At 28.9% G+C, this 17,510-nt stretch overlaps 1 protein-coding gene across 3 annotated transcripts in view; it reads right to left on the reverse strand.

The window, feature by feature from the left end:
* Window positions 1-7: 7 nt before the first annotated feature.
* LOC129972659 (liprin-alpha-1-like) overlaps window positions 8-17,510 on the reverse strand; it is a 186,505-nt gene continuing 169,002 nt past the window's right edge. For 2 of the 3 annotated variants that reach the window (XM_056086872.1, XM_056086871.1), the window contains 7 exons: window positions 14,150-14,252; window positions 12,025-12,225; window positions 10,771-10,946; window positions 8,440-8,537; window positions 7,190-7,365; window positions 4,573-4,641; window positions 9-1,462 (listed from right to left, as the gene is read on the reverse strand). In XM_056086872.1, coding sequence (XP_055942847.1) covers window positions 1,397-1,462; window positions 4,573-4,641; window positions 7,190-7,365; window positions 8,440-8,537; window positions 10,771-10,946; window positions 12,025-12,225; window positions 14,150-14,252 — 889 coding nt within the window. In that variant the 3' untranslated portion in view covers window positions 9-1,396. Of the gene's footprint in view, window positions 1,463-4,572; window positions 4,642-7,189; window positions 7,366-8,439; window positions 8,538-10,770; window positions 10,947-12,024; window positions 12,226-14,149; window positions 14,253-17,510 lie in introns of all 3 variants that reach the window. The other variant, XM_056086874.1, reaches the window with a different exon arrangement.

The raw sequence follows: 17,510 nt of genomic DNA on the forward strand, positions 1-17,510 counted from the left end.
AGTGAAATCTTTATATATCAAACTTTTTATCAAGAATCTTGGATTTTCAAGAGAAAACAATATATATACATATATAGCGAAAATAAAATTTATACATCGAGCAAAATTTTTTGAATAAAATACTATGCATTCTTACCACAATAAAAAATATCAATCATTTCATTTATAAAGAAAGATATAAATTAAATAGGAAAAGTTAAAGTTCTTTTACTGATTCTTAATGTAATATAAATTTTCGGAAGACCAAAAGTCGTTTACAAAGAATCAAAAAATACTCGCTGGCGAGTCATTTTCTATTTACTGTTGTTTCCTTTCTTGACTTGAAAAAATATTTTTATTTTACAGCCAGATTTAATTTTTATTTTTTATAGTCTTGAAATGTGAAAAGAAAATCAACTTAATAAAAGATGTAGAAGAATTCATTAAAAATAAAGACATGGCAAGAAATATGGAATTTTGACAAGTATGAAAGCTTTTAAAAACTGGCTATTTGTATATTTTTAAAAATAAGTTTCAACGATACTTTAGTTCTTTTAAGTCTGTTTTAGACCTAAAAAACAATTGTACATGGCAGTTTTTTAGTAAGAAAATGATTAAAATTTTGCAATATGCATTTCTGTAAATCATTATATATGGAATTTTCTCCTAGGAATTTTAAAGTCTGCTATATAAATGCTTCACTGCATACTGAAGAAATTGCAAAATAATATTAAAATTTTTTATAATTCATGAAATAAAAAAAAAGAAGACATACATTTGTTTTGAATGAATGATGACATCTTGAGTTATTCCATATTTAGTCTATTTGAAAGGAAGAAAAAGGAATTTCCTGCTTTTTTTTATTTATTATATAGAGAATTTGTAAGAAATAGTTAGATTAGTAAAAACAAAAAGATTAATCTATAATAAGTATCATCAATTTTGGCTCTAATGCTTTTGAACGCATAGCCATTAATTATTAAGTAAATCTGAAAAACGGCACTGAAAAATATATACTTGACATTGACAATGTAGATGCATTTATTGCTTTTTAAAATGTACAATCGCTGTAATTCCTAGAGTTAATTATCTACATTCATATTTCATTTAGGTTTTGCATAATAAAATCTAAGGCAGAGAGAAAAAAAGTTTACTACTAGGAAAAAATAATCACAGAAAATAAATACTATTTAAAGAAAACGTTTGTTTTTTAAATAAGATTCTTTATGCTACAATTCGAAGTTTAAAGTTTTCATTTTAAAAAGGAGAACTAAAAAAGATATTTGTACAAATGTGCTTCTATCTTACAGGGTGAGTTCAACAACTTTTCTGTACATACATGAATTATTCTACATGCCTCTTTAATTTATATTCAAGAAATTAGTCACAACAGTTTTCTTTTAAATCCATGGGTGGATCAGACAAGTCGATCACCTTGAACATTATGATGGGTTTCTACAGTATGAACAGCATGCTTATGAGCCTATAAATAAAATTAAAATATTAAATAAAAGCAATGCAGTAGAAAATGACTGAAGATATTTAACCAATGTACCAAAAGATTACTCGAGGTAAGAGAAAGAAAATCATGGTCATATAATAGATGATTTAATTATGCCCATAAAATACAGTGGGAAAAATGATTAATGAACGTTTGGAACCTAAAAGTTTTAAGTATTGCAAATGACAACATCAATAAAGTTAGAAAAAACAACTGTACAATCAGTTTGTAGAAATATCACACAGCTGTGCTCTTTACAAGGGCCAAATTCTTATATAGACAAAGTAGGCAACTGATCAGGGTTCTTGACTTTTCAAATTTGTTTGATAGTATTTTTAAAAGAATTTAATTTTATTAATTCAATTTTATTCACAAAGGCAAAACAAATAAATTATTGAATTTATTCAAATTAAAAAATATGTGCCAGTTAAATTTCATAGAATTATAGTGTGGAGATTTTTTTTCATATTTTCAAATTTATTTGCAAACAAGTATGTCCAGCTTTCTTACAGTTGGTTGCAAGTCAAGAACTTATTTAAACACTGAATTTGAGTACTTACATTCGATTAAAAAAAAGTTTTGTAATTGTTAAACATTTTATTTAAAATTACTTTTAAATTTAAAAGTAATTTTAAATGGATTGGTAATTTTTTTATATGCCTGATAATGAAATCAACTGTCTTGAAATTGCTTCTTGTTGAAATATTTTGCTATTTTAGTCAGATACCGCATTTGTATCTTAAATATTGCATATATAGAAACTAAAAGTGAAAAGTAGCTTTGTAAACAAAAATTACATTGCCTAAAGGCCTGATTGCTTAATCAGGCTTTGTCCTTTGAACTACTTTGCATTCTCTTTTGAACTACTTAGAGAATTTCATGTGCAGGTAGCACATTCTCTTTTACAATATTATACAATATAGTGCTATATTATATTAAAAAGGAATACTCCAGTGTTGCATTACACAAAAACTTCTATGTAACCTGTCTGATCACTGGACAATTTACACAACACACTAGTGGACCTTATTTCCTACCTGGGATACCACATGAACTTAGCTTAGTTATATTAACGTCTCGTTTTAAAGCAAAATTAGGGCTATTTTGGGATGAACCTCATGATTTGGAACCGCGTTCAGATGACGAGAATGGCACTTGAGCTGGCATACCCCTCTCCAAACTTTCACACCACATCGGGGGGAGGACGTTTGGCCCTGACGTATTTAACGTGCACCAGACCCGCTTACACGACGGCTCTTCGGTGGATTCGGATCTCGAACCTGAAACCCTCCGGCTCCGAAGCCGAGACCTAGCCATCAGGCCACCGAGGCACCGGCACACCATGTGAGTCTATATCTGAACTTCAGGTGTCTATTTTCGTTGTGGCATTTTAATCAACGAAGATTAGGCATAGTAATTAAATAAAAAGCTCCCAATCATTCTACTATAATGAATAATAAATGGTGATTTATTATAACAGAGCATTTTGTAAAAATGGATTGCTTGAATTTGTCATCAATATCATAAATAAAAAGAATCTGCCTTATATAAATATGTAGCACTAGTTTTCAATCATTTAGTAACCAGCAAATGGTTTCAATATATTTCTTAAAATGCATAAGCAGGCCAAAGTCTACTAAGAGTACTGAAAATCAGCGGAGATGGTCTCCTCGAAACTTTCTCGTATATTCTCAAATAAAGGTCTTATCCCAATCTCCCCGCATAAAATTATGGACTTTAAAACATGATCGCGATTGCTGTGCATGATGTTGGCGCCCAATAGTTATCAAATACAGTTTTTTTGGCACAAATTTTGGATTTTTACTGCATCTAGCATGCAAATAAAGATTTTAAGATGGCTTTTTTTCGAATGACTGAATGTGGAATTACAATTGTAGTTCCAACATCATATACCGAATTTCAAAAATTAAAATCGTTGCATTTTCGAGCTATCACCTTTACATGTTTGTGAAAGTCCAGACCAATAGAAGATCAACCCTTTAACAGATTTGATTCAAATTTGATAAAAATCTACATTTTTAAATTCTAAACCTGCATACCACATTTTATCAGTTCAGTTCTTTGTATTTCATAGTTATCGAGATCACTTGTATTCATACACCAAGAGAGATAGAATTCTTTAAAATGGATTTCATTCAAAATTTGATAGAAATCGCCTAATGTGGTGCAGAGACTATGTACCAAATTTCATCTGACTAGCCAAAGCATTTTTAAGTCAACGTGTTCAGACAAAAATGTGTTTTTTGAACTCAGTGAAACCTGAAACATGGAGATTCGTCAAAATCTCGAGTTAGAATTCGGTGACGATTAAAATATTTTCACTTTGTACACGAACAAGTAAAAATTAACAATGTTGATTAGAATTAAACTTAGATAAAAGAAATTCCTAATACTGATTTTTGCATTAGAAATTCCATATTATATATATAAAAAATGAAAACATATACATTTCAAAAATAGGCTGTTTACCACCCTATGCAGAGACATATAATTTAGAAACTTTTAAAATTGCAAACAATATCTCATACACCGTTCTTTTGTAAATCCAATAAGGCTTATTTTTAGATAAGAATGTCTATTTTTACAAAACAACTTTTCACTTCACAAGATTTAATTCATTTCTTTTCTCGTGAAATACATTAATACATTTATTTTTTTAGACAAACATTCAGAATCAAGGCTATAGCAAATTCAATATGGCAACAAAAAATGTGAAATATTTTCTGGATCTAAGACATTTTTCTAACTTCTTGATGCACAATGTGTATGATATTAAACAGAAATAATCATCTTACTTTTTCATCATTTAACTTCAGTGCTACTTGTGCATTGATTAAATGGATTAAAAACAACAATATCCCGGATATTTTACTTATCGTAGCTAACTGTCGATTTTAAGATTCAAATTATTTTATTATGCAATAAGTAAGTGAGAACTAGAAACAGTAAATTGTAGAAGATATTTATTCTACATTTTTTTTGTTTCAAAAATTAAAACAGAAATTCTATAATGCTTACTAAAAATCTTTTTATTTAAACCAAAATTGTAACTTAAGCTGAAATAAACTCACCTCATCAGGTCTTCGATCAGTTCCTTTTAGCAATAGGTTGTTGAATTCTTGTTCTAATAACTGCCTAGCCTGAGTAAAAGCAGAAAAAAAAAATATGCATTTAAGTAAATGAAGAAAAGATTAAATAAATGGATCAATAATTAGGTATGTTTAATAAGTGAAATATTCATATAAACTTTACTCAAATAACATATAAATAAATAAAATTAGCTTATCAGAAAATGTCATCTTTGAAAAAAATATTTAGCTATAAATTGGCAGAAAATAGTGGTATAATATTTGATTTTTAATTAAAAAAAAATATATACAAATTATAAAAAAATTGCTTTAGAGAATTGAAGGGAATAAAATCAAACATCTAATTTATAAACATTAAGAGTGTTTTTTTCCACGTGCCTTTTCTTGCAAATTCTTTTATAAAGGTGGTATATACACCCCCAACACATAATACTGTGGCCTTAAGCAAGATCGTGAATGCAATCTGTGGTCAAATTTTTATTTTCAGAGTCCCACACATGAATGTTTTGAATTTCATTGTATAGGAAAGAAACACACACAAGATTATATACCAAATTTCATTTATTTGTTACTTAAATAACATTACTTACATTTTATTAATTAAAATTACTTTAATTACATTTTTTAAAATTACATTACTTTATTTAAATAAATTTCGCATTTAAAAGCATGCGAAAACACAATCCAACAGATAATCAAACTTTTAGCAAATTTGATTGAAAATGTGATAAAGACAATAGCGGATTTATGCATTTTGCGATTCTAGGCAGTACACACTATAAGAACCTACTTTTAATAAAATAGTCAGCTTAGTACCACATTTCAATACAACTATGTCAATAAGTTTCATAATTTGCTTTTGATAAATTTATTTTATTTAATTGACTTGGTGCAAAAATAAATATTTTTTATTTATGTACTAGATGCTTATACCCTAGAATCTACCAATCTTCTTATTTTAAGATAATCTACTTTAACTTATCTTATATAATACAATTAATAACAATTGGGAAAAAATTGCGAAAAAATGAAATTGGTATCGTTACAAGATAAAATTTTAAATTTCATAAAGGTGTAGTTTTTTTTTTCCCGGATAATTTGCCTCAAAGTTTATTTCTATGAAAAAAAAAAGTTTAATATATAGGCTAATCCCTCATTCGCTGTTCTAGATGTACATCTCTTTCATTTACTTGAAAGGCTCTAATTTTCTTGTCTCCGTTCGAGGGATTGACTTATGTCTGCTTTTAGGCATTGTTAAATCACTACTTTGATGTAAATAAAAAGTTGGTGAAATGATATGTACTAAAATAAAAGAATTGAAATGAATTTGAAAAAAAAAAAAAAAAAAAATAGCAGCAGAACAGTTCAAAGTTAAAATTAATTTCAATGCTTTTAAATTTTTTAATTGAATAATAATTGAAAGAAATATAGCTCACAATAGAATTGATAACATCGAAATAGTACAATTTTTAATTTTATTAAAATATTTCTTATAGGAAGTATTTGCCCTGAAGGACTATTTGAAGTTACTTCGGAAAAAAGGCAGTATTTCTGTTAATTTTAATTAATTAAAAATTTAATTAACTTTTACACTTTGAAAAGTTGACGGTATTCTTTCTCTAGTTATGAAAGAATTCAAAGTTCTGATGAAATGGGTTAAATTGTTTAGGAGCAGATGAGGAATCTGCATGTATGCATGCATACCTACTTACTTATATATCCACAATGATTTTTATTACGTTAAGATTATGATTCAAGATTGCACAGTATCCATGCTTTTACAAAATATTATTAAAGAAATTAATTCAGTTAATTTTAATTAATTGAATTGAAAGTTAACTGAATTGTATATTGAAAAGTTGACAGTATTTTTTCTTTTGTAGTGAAAGAATGCAAAATTCAGCTGAAATGGGTTAAATCGTTTAAAAGGAGATGAGGAATATGCATGCATGCATGCATACCTATTTATTTATATATCCATGGTGATTTTTATTTATATTAAGATCATGATTCAAGACAGCACATGCTTTTACATAATGCCATTTAAGAAAAGTTCGATGTTAATAAAAATTGTTATAACAAATTGAATATAATGAATCATATAGGAAACTGATAAATTATACTTTGTAAAGCTTAAGTATATTCCAGATATTTTATAATGAATAGAATTTATTTTTTTTAGGAATTTATTTGCTTGGAAAATGGAAAAAACTCAACAGAAGTGGTCTTCCTATAACTTTCTCGATTACTCTAATAAAGGTGTTATCCTAGAAAACGTCTTGCATAGCACTGCTGTCCAATATTTACAAAATGTTAATTATTAAGCTTTGAAGTGAATTTAGCATTTTTATTGAATCTATCATGACTTCTTTGGTGATTAATCCTTGGCATTAAATAATTTATCAGTAAAATTAACTACAAGGAAAACTTTTTTTAAAGGAAAAGAAGTATTTTATAAGGAGGTCTTTCAATAAAAATTTTATATAATACAAATATTAAATAATTCATAAGTAAAATTAATCATTAATAAAGTAAATTAAGTAAAATTAATCATTTAATAGGAGAGTGTAATTGAAAAAGTATTATATAGGGAACACACCTGTGTATTTGTTGTAGGTATTTGTAAAGCTAAAGCCATTGCATTGTGATCAAAAGTTTCATCCAAAGCAATGAAAGCACCATGAACACCAGATTCAATAAGATTATTGGAGAATTCTTTTAATCCTAAGCTGTCAACCCATTTTATGACTCTGTCATTGGACCAAACTAAGACATCTACAGAACAAACAACATATAATTAGAGATAAAAACACATCAAGAAAGTAATGTATTTTTATTAAATAAATAAAAGCAGCATCACTGAAGATTTGTGTAATTAGAAACAAAAACACATAAAAAAGTAATGTATATTTTCATAAATATATAAATACAGCATGGCTTAGATATGAGTTACATATATTCTGAATAAAAACTCAGAATGACCCTTGCATAAAATAATCATTCATCAATTGATAATTGTAATAAGTTCTGATTAATAATTTTATCACAAAAATTCAGGATTCCGATGAACCCTCTAAAACTGTTTATACATTTTGTTTTAGAAACTTTAAAACATGCAAAATACTTTTTATATTAGATTTCCTTTTTCCATTAGGAAAATTCCTAAGGAAACAAGAATTGTTTTAAAACCAATAATTACAAATTGCCTATTTATAATCTAACATGAGATTGTTTGTAATCTAAACAAGAAGTGTTGATCTTGTTACCTATGAAATAAAAAGTTCTATTTGTCTGAGCTGATTCCCTTTTTAGGCCAATAATAATAATGATCTTTAACAATTTCTTCATTTTACCCCTTTTCTCCAAAGATAATAAATATTTAGTTCTCAAAGGAGTCAAAGACTCAATACATTGTGAAATTTATTTTAAACAGAGACTATATAATTAATTAATTTACTGATGGCACAGTGCAAATTATACAAGATTTATTTATACTGCAATATTGTTAATTAAACAGCATTGCAGTTAAAAGCAAGAATTCATAAACATTTAATAAAAATAAAATTATATAAACAAATTGTAATTTCTATTCTAGCTTATTGAAAACTTTACTAAACACAAATAATTCATGCATGTAACAAATGGTTGTTTCATTTCTCAAGAACAAACTTGTATTTAAATAAAGTTTAAATAAAGTTTTGCGAATAAGTAAAGTATAATTTAGTTACATTAACATTCTGTTTGAAAGCAGCACTAGGGCTATTTTGTGACAAACTCCGCAACTTTGAACCCAATTAACAGATATATATTTCTGAAAAAGAAATGTTAAAAAAATATTTCTAGCTGCACCTTTAATTTCATTCTCACTGCTTTTCCTCCTTTCTTCTAATGCTTTTCTATCATAATTAACTCTCTTCAAGCAGCTGATACCATATTGTAAACTGGTTCTAAGGAAGAAAAAAAAGTATTACAAAAATCTTCAATTCAGTATAGAAACTAACTGGAAGGAGATCAAAATGAAAGCAGAAAATTTTACATTTCAGAATAATATATTGTTTATATTACTTAAAAAATATATTATCCTAATTATAGCAGTAATAAGGTGTACACAAAAGTTGTCTCAACTGTATATATATAAAAGCAATAATTAAAATAGTGAAAAGTATTGTTGTAAAACATAATTGAAATATTTCTAAAAAGTTATTGAAATTAGAAGAAAAATAATAAGCAAATAAAAACTGGTATCACTAAAAGTATTGGTTTGAGTTTTAAAGTAATATATAAATGATTTTTTAGGGCATTTTTTTTTCTTTTTTTTACTCTTTGAAGAAAAAAAATCTTAGCATTTCGATTAATTTTTCATACAATTTTTGAAAAATACTTTGTTATCCCTACTACCAACGAAGCAACTATGTGCCAAACTTGGTAGTTCTAGTTTGGTCGTATCCAATGGTTTGTATTATAAAATGCTTGAATGAATTTTCCCATTGTGCATATTGCCACTTGGAGATATTATATGTGCCTAGATAGATTATAATAAAAACAATATCCAAGATAAAGAAATCTGATCAATTCAAAGCGTGATATATATTATCAAAATGTTGAATTACATCTAACTCCCGAAACTGCATACAACAGAATGCTATGAGATAAATACTTCTTATTTTAAATTCAAAACAAATAAAATTAAGTCACATATGAGAGATAAATTGGTAAAAAACATTTAATATAATATTACAGTTATAAAGAAAATGGATATAGAATTTTTGTAGAATATTTAATATATAGAAATCTAAAAATACAAAAATAATCAGTATTTAATTCCAAACTTACAAAACACAAGAAAACTCAAGGCTACATAAGTGAAAAAATTGCAATAAATTTTTATGCACAAAAGAATCAATTATGTACAATGAGATGATAAAAGTCATGATAGCAACATGTAAACATCAGTAGTATTGCGTACAAAATTTATAAATGGGCAGACCATTGGCAGGACTTTTATTTGTATTCAAGTGATTCAATGTATAAATGTTTCTGGTGTGCTTATGGCCACCTGATGGGAATTAGCAGACTTTGAACACGGAATGATGGTTGGAGCTTATTTAGTTGATAGTTGAAAGACATTGTATTTCGGGAATCATTAAGAAATTCAACATTCCAAGATCCACACTGCTAGAAGTGTACCGAGAATATCTAATTTCAGGCATAGTCTGACACACTGGACAACACGAGGTCGTCCGTCTGCTCATAATGACCAAGACCAGCGACATGTGCGTAGTCAGTTTTAACAGACAAACAGTGGGTGAAATAACGGCCGGAATCAATGTGGGACGTACAAAGGACATGTCCGTAAAGATAGTGCGGTGGAGATTGGCTTTAAATGGCTATGACAGTGGAAGCAGATTCGAGTGCCTTTTCTAACAGCATGACATCGCCTGCAGCACTTCTGTTGACAATACGGGTTGGATTCTAGACGATGAGCTGGGTCAGATGACTGACGATTTTAATTGCTAAGAGTTGATGGTAGGGTTCGAATGTGGCGCACACCCCACGAAGTCATGGATTCAAGTTGCCAACATGGCACTGTGAACGCTGGTGGTGGCTCTATAACGATGTGGACTGTTTCTACGCGGAATGATCTTGGGTCTGACTGAACCAATCATTGACTGGAAATGATTATGTTCATCTACTTGGAGACCACTAAATCCCGTCCATAGATTTCATGTATCCAAACAACGATGGAATTTTTATGGATGGCAGTGCGCCATATAACCAGACCTCAACTGTGTGTGATTGGTTGTAGAACATTTTGGAAATTCCAGCGAATGATTTGGCCACTTAGCCATTCGCAATTATGAACGCCCACTGAGTCAGCATGGCTTAATATTTCTGCAGGGGGCTTCCAACGACTTGTTGAGTCCATGCCGAGTTGCCACACTTCACTTTGATGGACAAAATTTGATCCAACACGTTTTTAGGAGGTATCCCATGATTTTTGTCACTTCAGTATATATATATATCTATATATCTATCTATCTATCTATATATATATATATATATATATATATAATTATAGAACTTGATATAAAGAAATTATAAAAGTTGATGTATTAATTTTAAACTAAATATCACCTGTAATTAAGATATCATAAATGCAGAGAGACAGGACTGCCTTACCTGTGAAAGTTGTCAACCATTTTAAGATGGATTCGAAGATCTTTTTTCGTCAGGTGGTCTAACATTCTAGCATCTACTAAACATTCCATAAATGTAGATCGGTATTGTGGAAGACCTAAAGCTGGCAACCATTCATTACCCATCCACTCATGGTTCATTTCTCCAAATGCTAAACTCTGAAATGGGAACGGAATATTTTCTATCAGCTTGCAATTATGTTTCAGTTGCTATAAACAATGAGCAATATAGAAATATCTATACTCGTAAACGGAAGCGTGTATGCGTGTCTACCTATATCTATTACGCTTACAGCCATGAAATTTATAATAGAAGTAATCATAATAGAGGTTCAATGCACATAGGAACCAGCATTTTAAAATTTTAGAAAAAAAAATTCTTTTATTTCAGAATTTAAGTTTGTTTTGAGCGATTTTTTAAAAATATGTATTGACGATCTTAGAAGGAAACCAGCAGGGTGATCTACCCAAATCTTCCTTGCTTAATCTCCAACAATGGTATTATACCAGAAAACGCCTTGCAGGGCACTGACCTTTAATAATTACGAAACACCAATCTTTGGCGTGAATTTAACATTCTTATTGAATCTGTCGTGGGATTCTTGGCGAATTTTTTGGCGATTAATCACTGGTATCCGAATAATAATCAACAATATCCAGAAATCGAATTTGTGTTTAAAAAGCGTTTTCCTCAACAGATTAAAAAAAAAAAAAAACAGTGCAAAACTACATTTGTAGTCATAAAATCCCATATCGAATTTTCTCTATTTAAGTCCCTGCGTTTTTGAGTTATTGCTTTTACATAGTTTTAAGCGTACAACCGATAGAGAGTCAACCCCTTCTTGGGTTTGGATTAAAATTTGATAATTGTCTACACTATAGATATTAAATCAGTGCACCGAATTTTATCTATTTAGCTCTCTTTGTTTCATAATTATCGTGTTAAATATTCAAACAGCCGGACAGATACTTTTTTGGAATGGATTTTGCTTAAAATTTGATAGGAAACTACAAATTTCGTGTAACAAAACACCAAATTTCATCCGTCTAGCTCAAATAGTTTTTGAGATATTTTCGTCACAGGCAGGCGGACATTTCCATTTCGTGTTAAATATTCAAACAGACGGACATTTTAAAATGTTAACGGATTTTTGAATCACCCGACATTCATAGGTCAGAAATAATTTGGAGCTGATAAAGTGGAGACTTTTTAAAACTAGTTTTCATTAAAACTTACAGTTCTAGAAGGTTTAGGTGCAGATGGGCTTGTCAGGGCAACCATTTCCTGAATGGCGAGTCTTAATTTCAGGCGATGAAGGGGATTGCTGATTCCTATCTCTCGTTGGATCTCTGTATCTGACAGAGCAGACATGATAGCACCACTTTTCACATTGGCTCTACAAGCGGCAACATACCATGCCGGCATACCAACCCACAGCTGAAAATCAAAAGGTACTATTTAGAATGTTTCAGAAATTAGAAGATAAAGGGACAGAAGACCTAAATTCGAATACAGAGAGAGCGAAAAGTGTTTAAATGAATAAAATAATCAATAATTCTGAGATTACCTAAAGTGACAATTTAGTATTTTGCTTACTTGACATAAGCAGAAACATAACTTCCTAAAGAATAAGTTAATCAGGAAATAGAATAAGTTAATAAAGCAAAAATAGAATTTCCTAATTAGTTAAAAAAATAGCTTCATTGACATTAATTTTAAAGTTTTATGTATGCTTAAAAATCAATTTAATGAAGAAAGGATATTAAATACACTTAGTATTCAAAAACGTCAAAAATATAGATAGTAAAGTAATTTAAAGCAATTTTTTAAATCATTATAGTCTAAGAAAGCTTCAACAGGCATGCCACTGATTTAAAATAATTAATTGATTGTTGTACAAAAGAAATTAAAGCATACATCACGGAGTAAAATAAATATGATCAATTGAACAATAAACTAAATAAAATAACATAAAAAATGTTACGATTTAAAAATATCGCGGAATTAATATCTAAAAGAAAACTAAACGACCACAAGAATAAGAAAATTCGATTCCGAAAACGCTGCGATTCGCGGGAAGATGTTATATATACTTTAAATAACAAAAAAAATTTCAGAACTTAAAACAATATATTTTATCAATTCACAAGTTTTTTTTTTCTATTCTGTAATAAAAATTTCAGTGATCTGGCTTTTAAAAAACAAATCTTCATTTGAAAGCATATATTTCTTTAGTATAAACTTTAATAATACTTTAAATCTTTGAAATGAATTTTATTACATAATTTTTAAATCAAGTGTCTATGAAAAGAAAAAAATATACTAAAAAATTACTTATTATTTATTTAGTTTGTTAATAAAAATGTTTAGTTTAGGAAAAATTATCATTGGCATGCTTAAATTTAAATTTAATTTTCCTGGAGAATTTCGCAAAAATTATTTCCACTAAAAATATACAGGACCATCAATGAAGTCCTAAGCACTTTAAATTCAAAATGGCATCGCGTATAACAAGGAAAATAATATATACCTATAGTAAAGAGACTATGCTGAATTTATTCAGAGGTTACAGCAATCCTTAGCAATGGAATAAGAAAGTTATAAAAATAATTAAAAAAAATAAAGGAGACTGGCCAAAAAGTCTATTTAGTAAAGAATGCGTGCTACACTATTATAAATACAAAGAAAAAAGTTTCATGGAATTATTTATAAAATTGGAGGAGATATTTGAGAATAAAATTAAAAATTTTCTATTACTTGCAAAATGTTCATCCTAAAATCAAAAAATGCACCTGCAATATTTATTATCATGCAGTTTTTCAGAGTTATACAATGGCAAATTAAAATAATAATAATAAAAAATCTGAAAAACGCACTCAAGGGGGCGGATCTAAATATATATTTTATTTTAGGATGAATCCTTTTTGAAGTTCTGGAAAGTTCATAATTTGAATCACAAATATCTCCACCAATTTTACAGATAACTCCATAAAACGTTTTGATGTGTTTTTATTATGGTACAGAGCTCATTTTTCTAATTGGATTTTTATCTAATCACCTTTATTTTTAAAATTATTTTTATAACTGTCAAATGCGTCACTAAGAGCGCTATATATCTGAAAAAAATACAGTATAGTCCCTTGACACTAGACACAGGTTTACTCCCCTGGTTATCATTTGACATTATTTTGAATTTAAAGTGCTTAGAAGGATTTTATAGATCATCCTACATACATACTTACCACCTGATCTCAAAGCAGAACACTGGCAAATTTATGGTGTAAATACAAATGAACACTGAACTTAAAGCAAAATATTTTGTGAATAAATTTGAATGGAATGATTAGAATATGGTTCTTACTTCTAGCCAAGCAACAATCGTGGGACCATTCCACAAGGCAAATGGTGTGCCTGCTTTCATGGATTCAGCTAAAAGCTCGTGCCTTACATGAGATGAATGGAAGCTGTGAACAAAAATGAGAATATAAGAAACCAACAAAATTTCATAAAATTGTAATTCCAAGCATAATTGAAAACAATATGTATACTACCATTAAAGCTCAAAAGCTGTTAATGTGCTGATTACATAGCTAATCTGCAAATTAACTGATTTGCTCCGGTACAATAAGGAATCAAAAGTTTTCAGCATTTTATTTAGGAAATATACACATTAGTGGCTTAAGTATTGTTCAAAAGTTTGTTTCTTTCTTTTCTTTTCCCTACTCCTTCCATCTCTCCCTCCCTTTTTAGTTTATGGAGGAGGGGGGCGTCGACGGTTGTGAGATCTGAATTCAGTGGTTACAAAGAGAGATTTCTAACGAAAGAAGATATCGCTGCTGTAGGGTTTCAAAAAATGTGACTGCAACTCTAAATGTATAATAAATAAGTGTGCTTGTCGCAAAAACCAATTGTTATGCAATTCGAAGTGTCACCAATCTTTAGATTGAAGTAATAAGTAAGCATAATTTTATCATATGTATCGCAAATTCATTTCCATAATTACAAAAATATGTTAACGCTTTGTGTTATGGATTTTCAATTGATTGATGATTGATTGTATCAACAAATTTGTTTATTACTTGATTGTATTGACATGGTTCTTTAGATATCGAAAAATAAATAACATTAAGTCCATTTCCTTAATTAAAATAATATTCTAAACCATTTGATTTTTTGTTTTGAAATTTTTTAATTGATTGATGGTAGATTCTATCAACTAATCTGTTGATTGTTCGATTGATTGGATTTAATTCTTTAGACATCAGAAAATAAACATTTAATTTAAGAGTATAGAAACATTAATGTTGTTATAGCAAAGATCTTATTGTCACTTGAACAAGTGTCTAGTAGGTTATATGCAAATTATCAAGGTAATGTGTGAAAAGATAATTTTTCCCACATTTTAACGGATAGCCCGCGACTATTTGGTGGAGAATTTGACAGCAAAAACAGAAGATCCTGAAATAGCTGGAATTTTGGCGATACATCGATTAAGAGAGGATTAGAAAATATGATATTGTTATAGAACCTTCGATAATCTCTTACTTAAAGTATAAAAAAACCGGGAGACAGAGCGATAGTTAGTCAATAGATCACTTGAATCGAGGAATTCAAGTGAGTTATTGAGTAAGTTCTCTCTGATTGTCTTGTGCTGTTTTGGCAGTTTATTACAGATTTACTGCTCTTGTGCTGCTATTTACATATCATATATGTTTAGATACTGAATTAAGTGTCATTACCATTATTAAGGATCCACTAGACGGATTTTACTTATTAAAAGCTTTATATTTATTATATTATACCATAGAATATAGCTTTATATTATACCATAAGAAAACTTAACTAACACAGATATGACTACAGAAAAAAAGTCTTTAATTTGTCTCCTTTATTTAAGCGATTTCATAATTTTTAAATTATCTTATAAACAATATCAAGTTTTTGATAGAAGACAAAATATTTATCATGTAGCATGAGGAAATACTAATAACTACAATATTAAAATATGTATGATATCCATATATTCACAAATAAAAATGTCCAAAGTCTAAAATATATCATATGGTGTAAAAATCAATAATCTAATAGTTAACTGATGTCATTTTTATACAAAAAATTGGGCGATTTTCTCAATAAGAAGAATTACATTATAAGTAATCTTACCAGAGAAATTATCTTTTATCTTGCAAGTAATTTTTATGCCATTGCAAACAATAAAAAGCACATGCAGTCAAAAATGTAAAAGCAAGGCAAAATATTTAGGAAAAAAAAAAAAATGTGCTATGTACTAATTGCATTTGAAAACCATATTAGAGGTTGTATTTCATTTCAATTAAAATTTTTATGCATAACTTAAAACAATATACACTATATTTATGAATGTCTTAACTAGGTAATTATAAGCATTAAATTGTAACAGAAATTTAGAAAGGTTATTTTAATAGCCTCAAGATTTTTCAATATATTTTGTACATGAACATTTCTAATGGAGTCAAATTCTATTGCATCATAGTGCTGTTAAAAAATATAGAATTCCAGTTAACCTACCATCTAATTGTGGATTTTCTTTCACAATATTGTAACTTCATATTTATTCATCATACAATTTGCACATAGTAAAGAAAGTTATAGTTTGTTATCAACAATGTAAGAAAATAGAAGTATTAATAAAAATTATTTTAAAGAAATCATCAAAATTCATGAAAAAAATTATGTGTCTCAAATTGGCATAACTGAAAAGTCAGTTTTTTTTTAAAATTTTAAAATGATGAAAAAAATAATTTTTTTGCAATAATTTTTTCAGAAGTTATGGTGGTTAAATGCAAAAATCTCACTTAATTTTTGATAAAAAAAAAAAAAAAAACAGAGTTGCACATTTTTTGTTTATAAAAATATGTTTGTTTTAAATTTTATAACATGATATCAAGCTATCTAACATGTTAAGCACCAATACAGGCAAGCAAATTTTATTATCAGTAAGAATTTTATTACATAGTAGGCAATATTATGTAATCGTATTAGTTTGCCAGCATGAGAATTTCATTCAATAAAATCCCACACACACACGCTCGCTCGCACGCACTCACCCACACACCTATAGGAACTTCAATTCAAAAGCTAATAAAGCAAGAATATTCTTCTAAAATTTAGCAGTTGGGTGAGTGCAAAAGTTCTACCCGTTTTTGGATATGCAAATTTGCAATGGAATTGACATCACATATGACATTGTAATGACGCAAATCGTCGGGCGATCACACGTGTGGATGCCTCACATATAAATGCATCGTGTCTCACAAAGTTAATCATTTAAAAAAAAAAATCTCAGAAGGTGTAACATGGAAAGCGAGACGGAGCAAGTAAGACACTGTTTGTTATACGAGTTCGATAGAAAGAGTACGGCAGCCACAGCATGTCGCAATGTTTGTCAAGTTTATGAGGAGGATGCAATAGACGAAAGCATATGTCGTCGATGGTTTCATAAATTTAGGGAAGGGGACAGAAGCTTCCAAGATCAGGATAGGAGTGGAACGGCCATCACACGTTGGAGAAGACGATATTGATCAAGCCAAAAAGAACAACCCGAACCCAACTGAGTAAAAATTAGCGGAGACCTTCAACGTACACCGGACAACAGTCGAAACACGGCTGGTTAAGTTGGGTTTTACGAAAAGTTGGATCGCTGGGTTCCAATCAATGGGATGACCGAATCGCCACTTGTGTTT

The sequence above is a fragment of the Argiope bruennichi genome, chromosome 6, assembly GCF_947563725.1.
Source record: "Argiope bruennichi chromosome 6, qqArgBrue1.1, whole genome shotgun sequence".
NCBI classification, from domain to species: domain Eukaryota; kingdom Metazoa; phylum Arthropoda; class Arachnida; order Araneae; family Araneidae; genus Argiope; species Argiope bruennichi.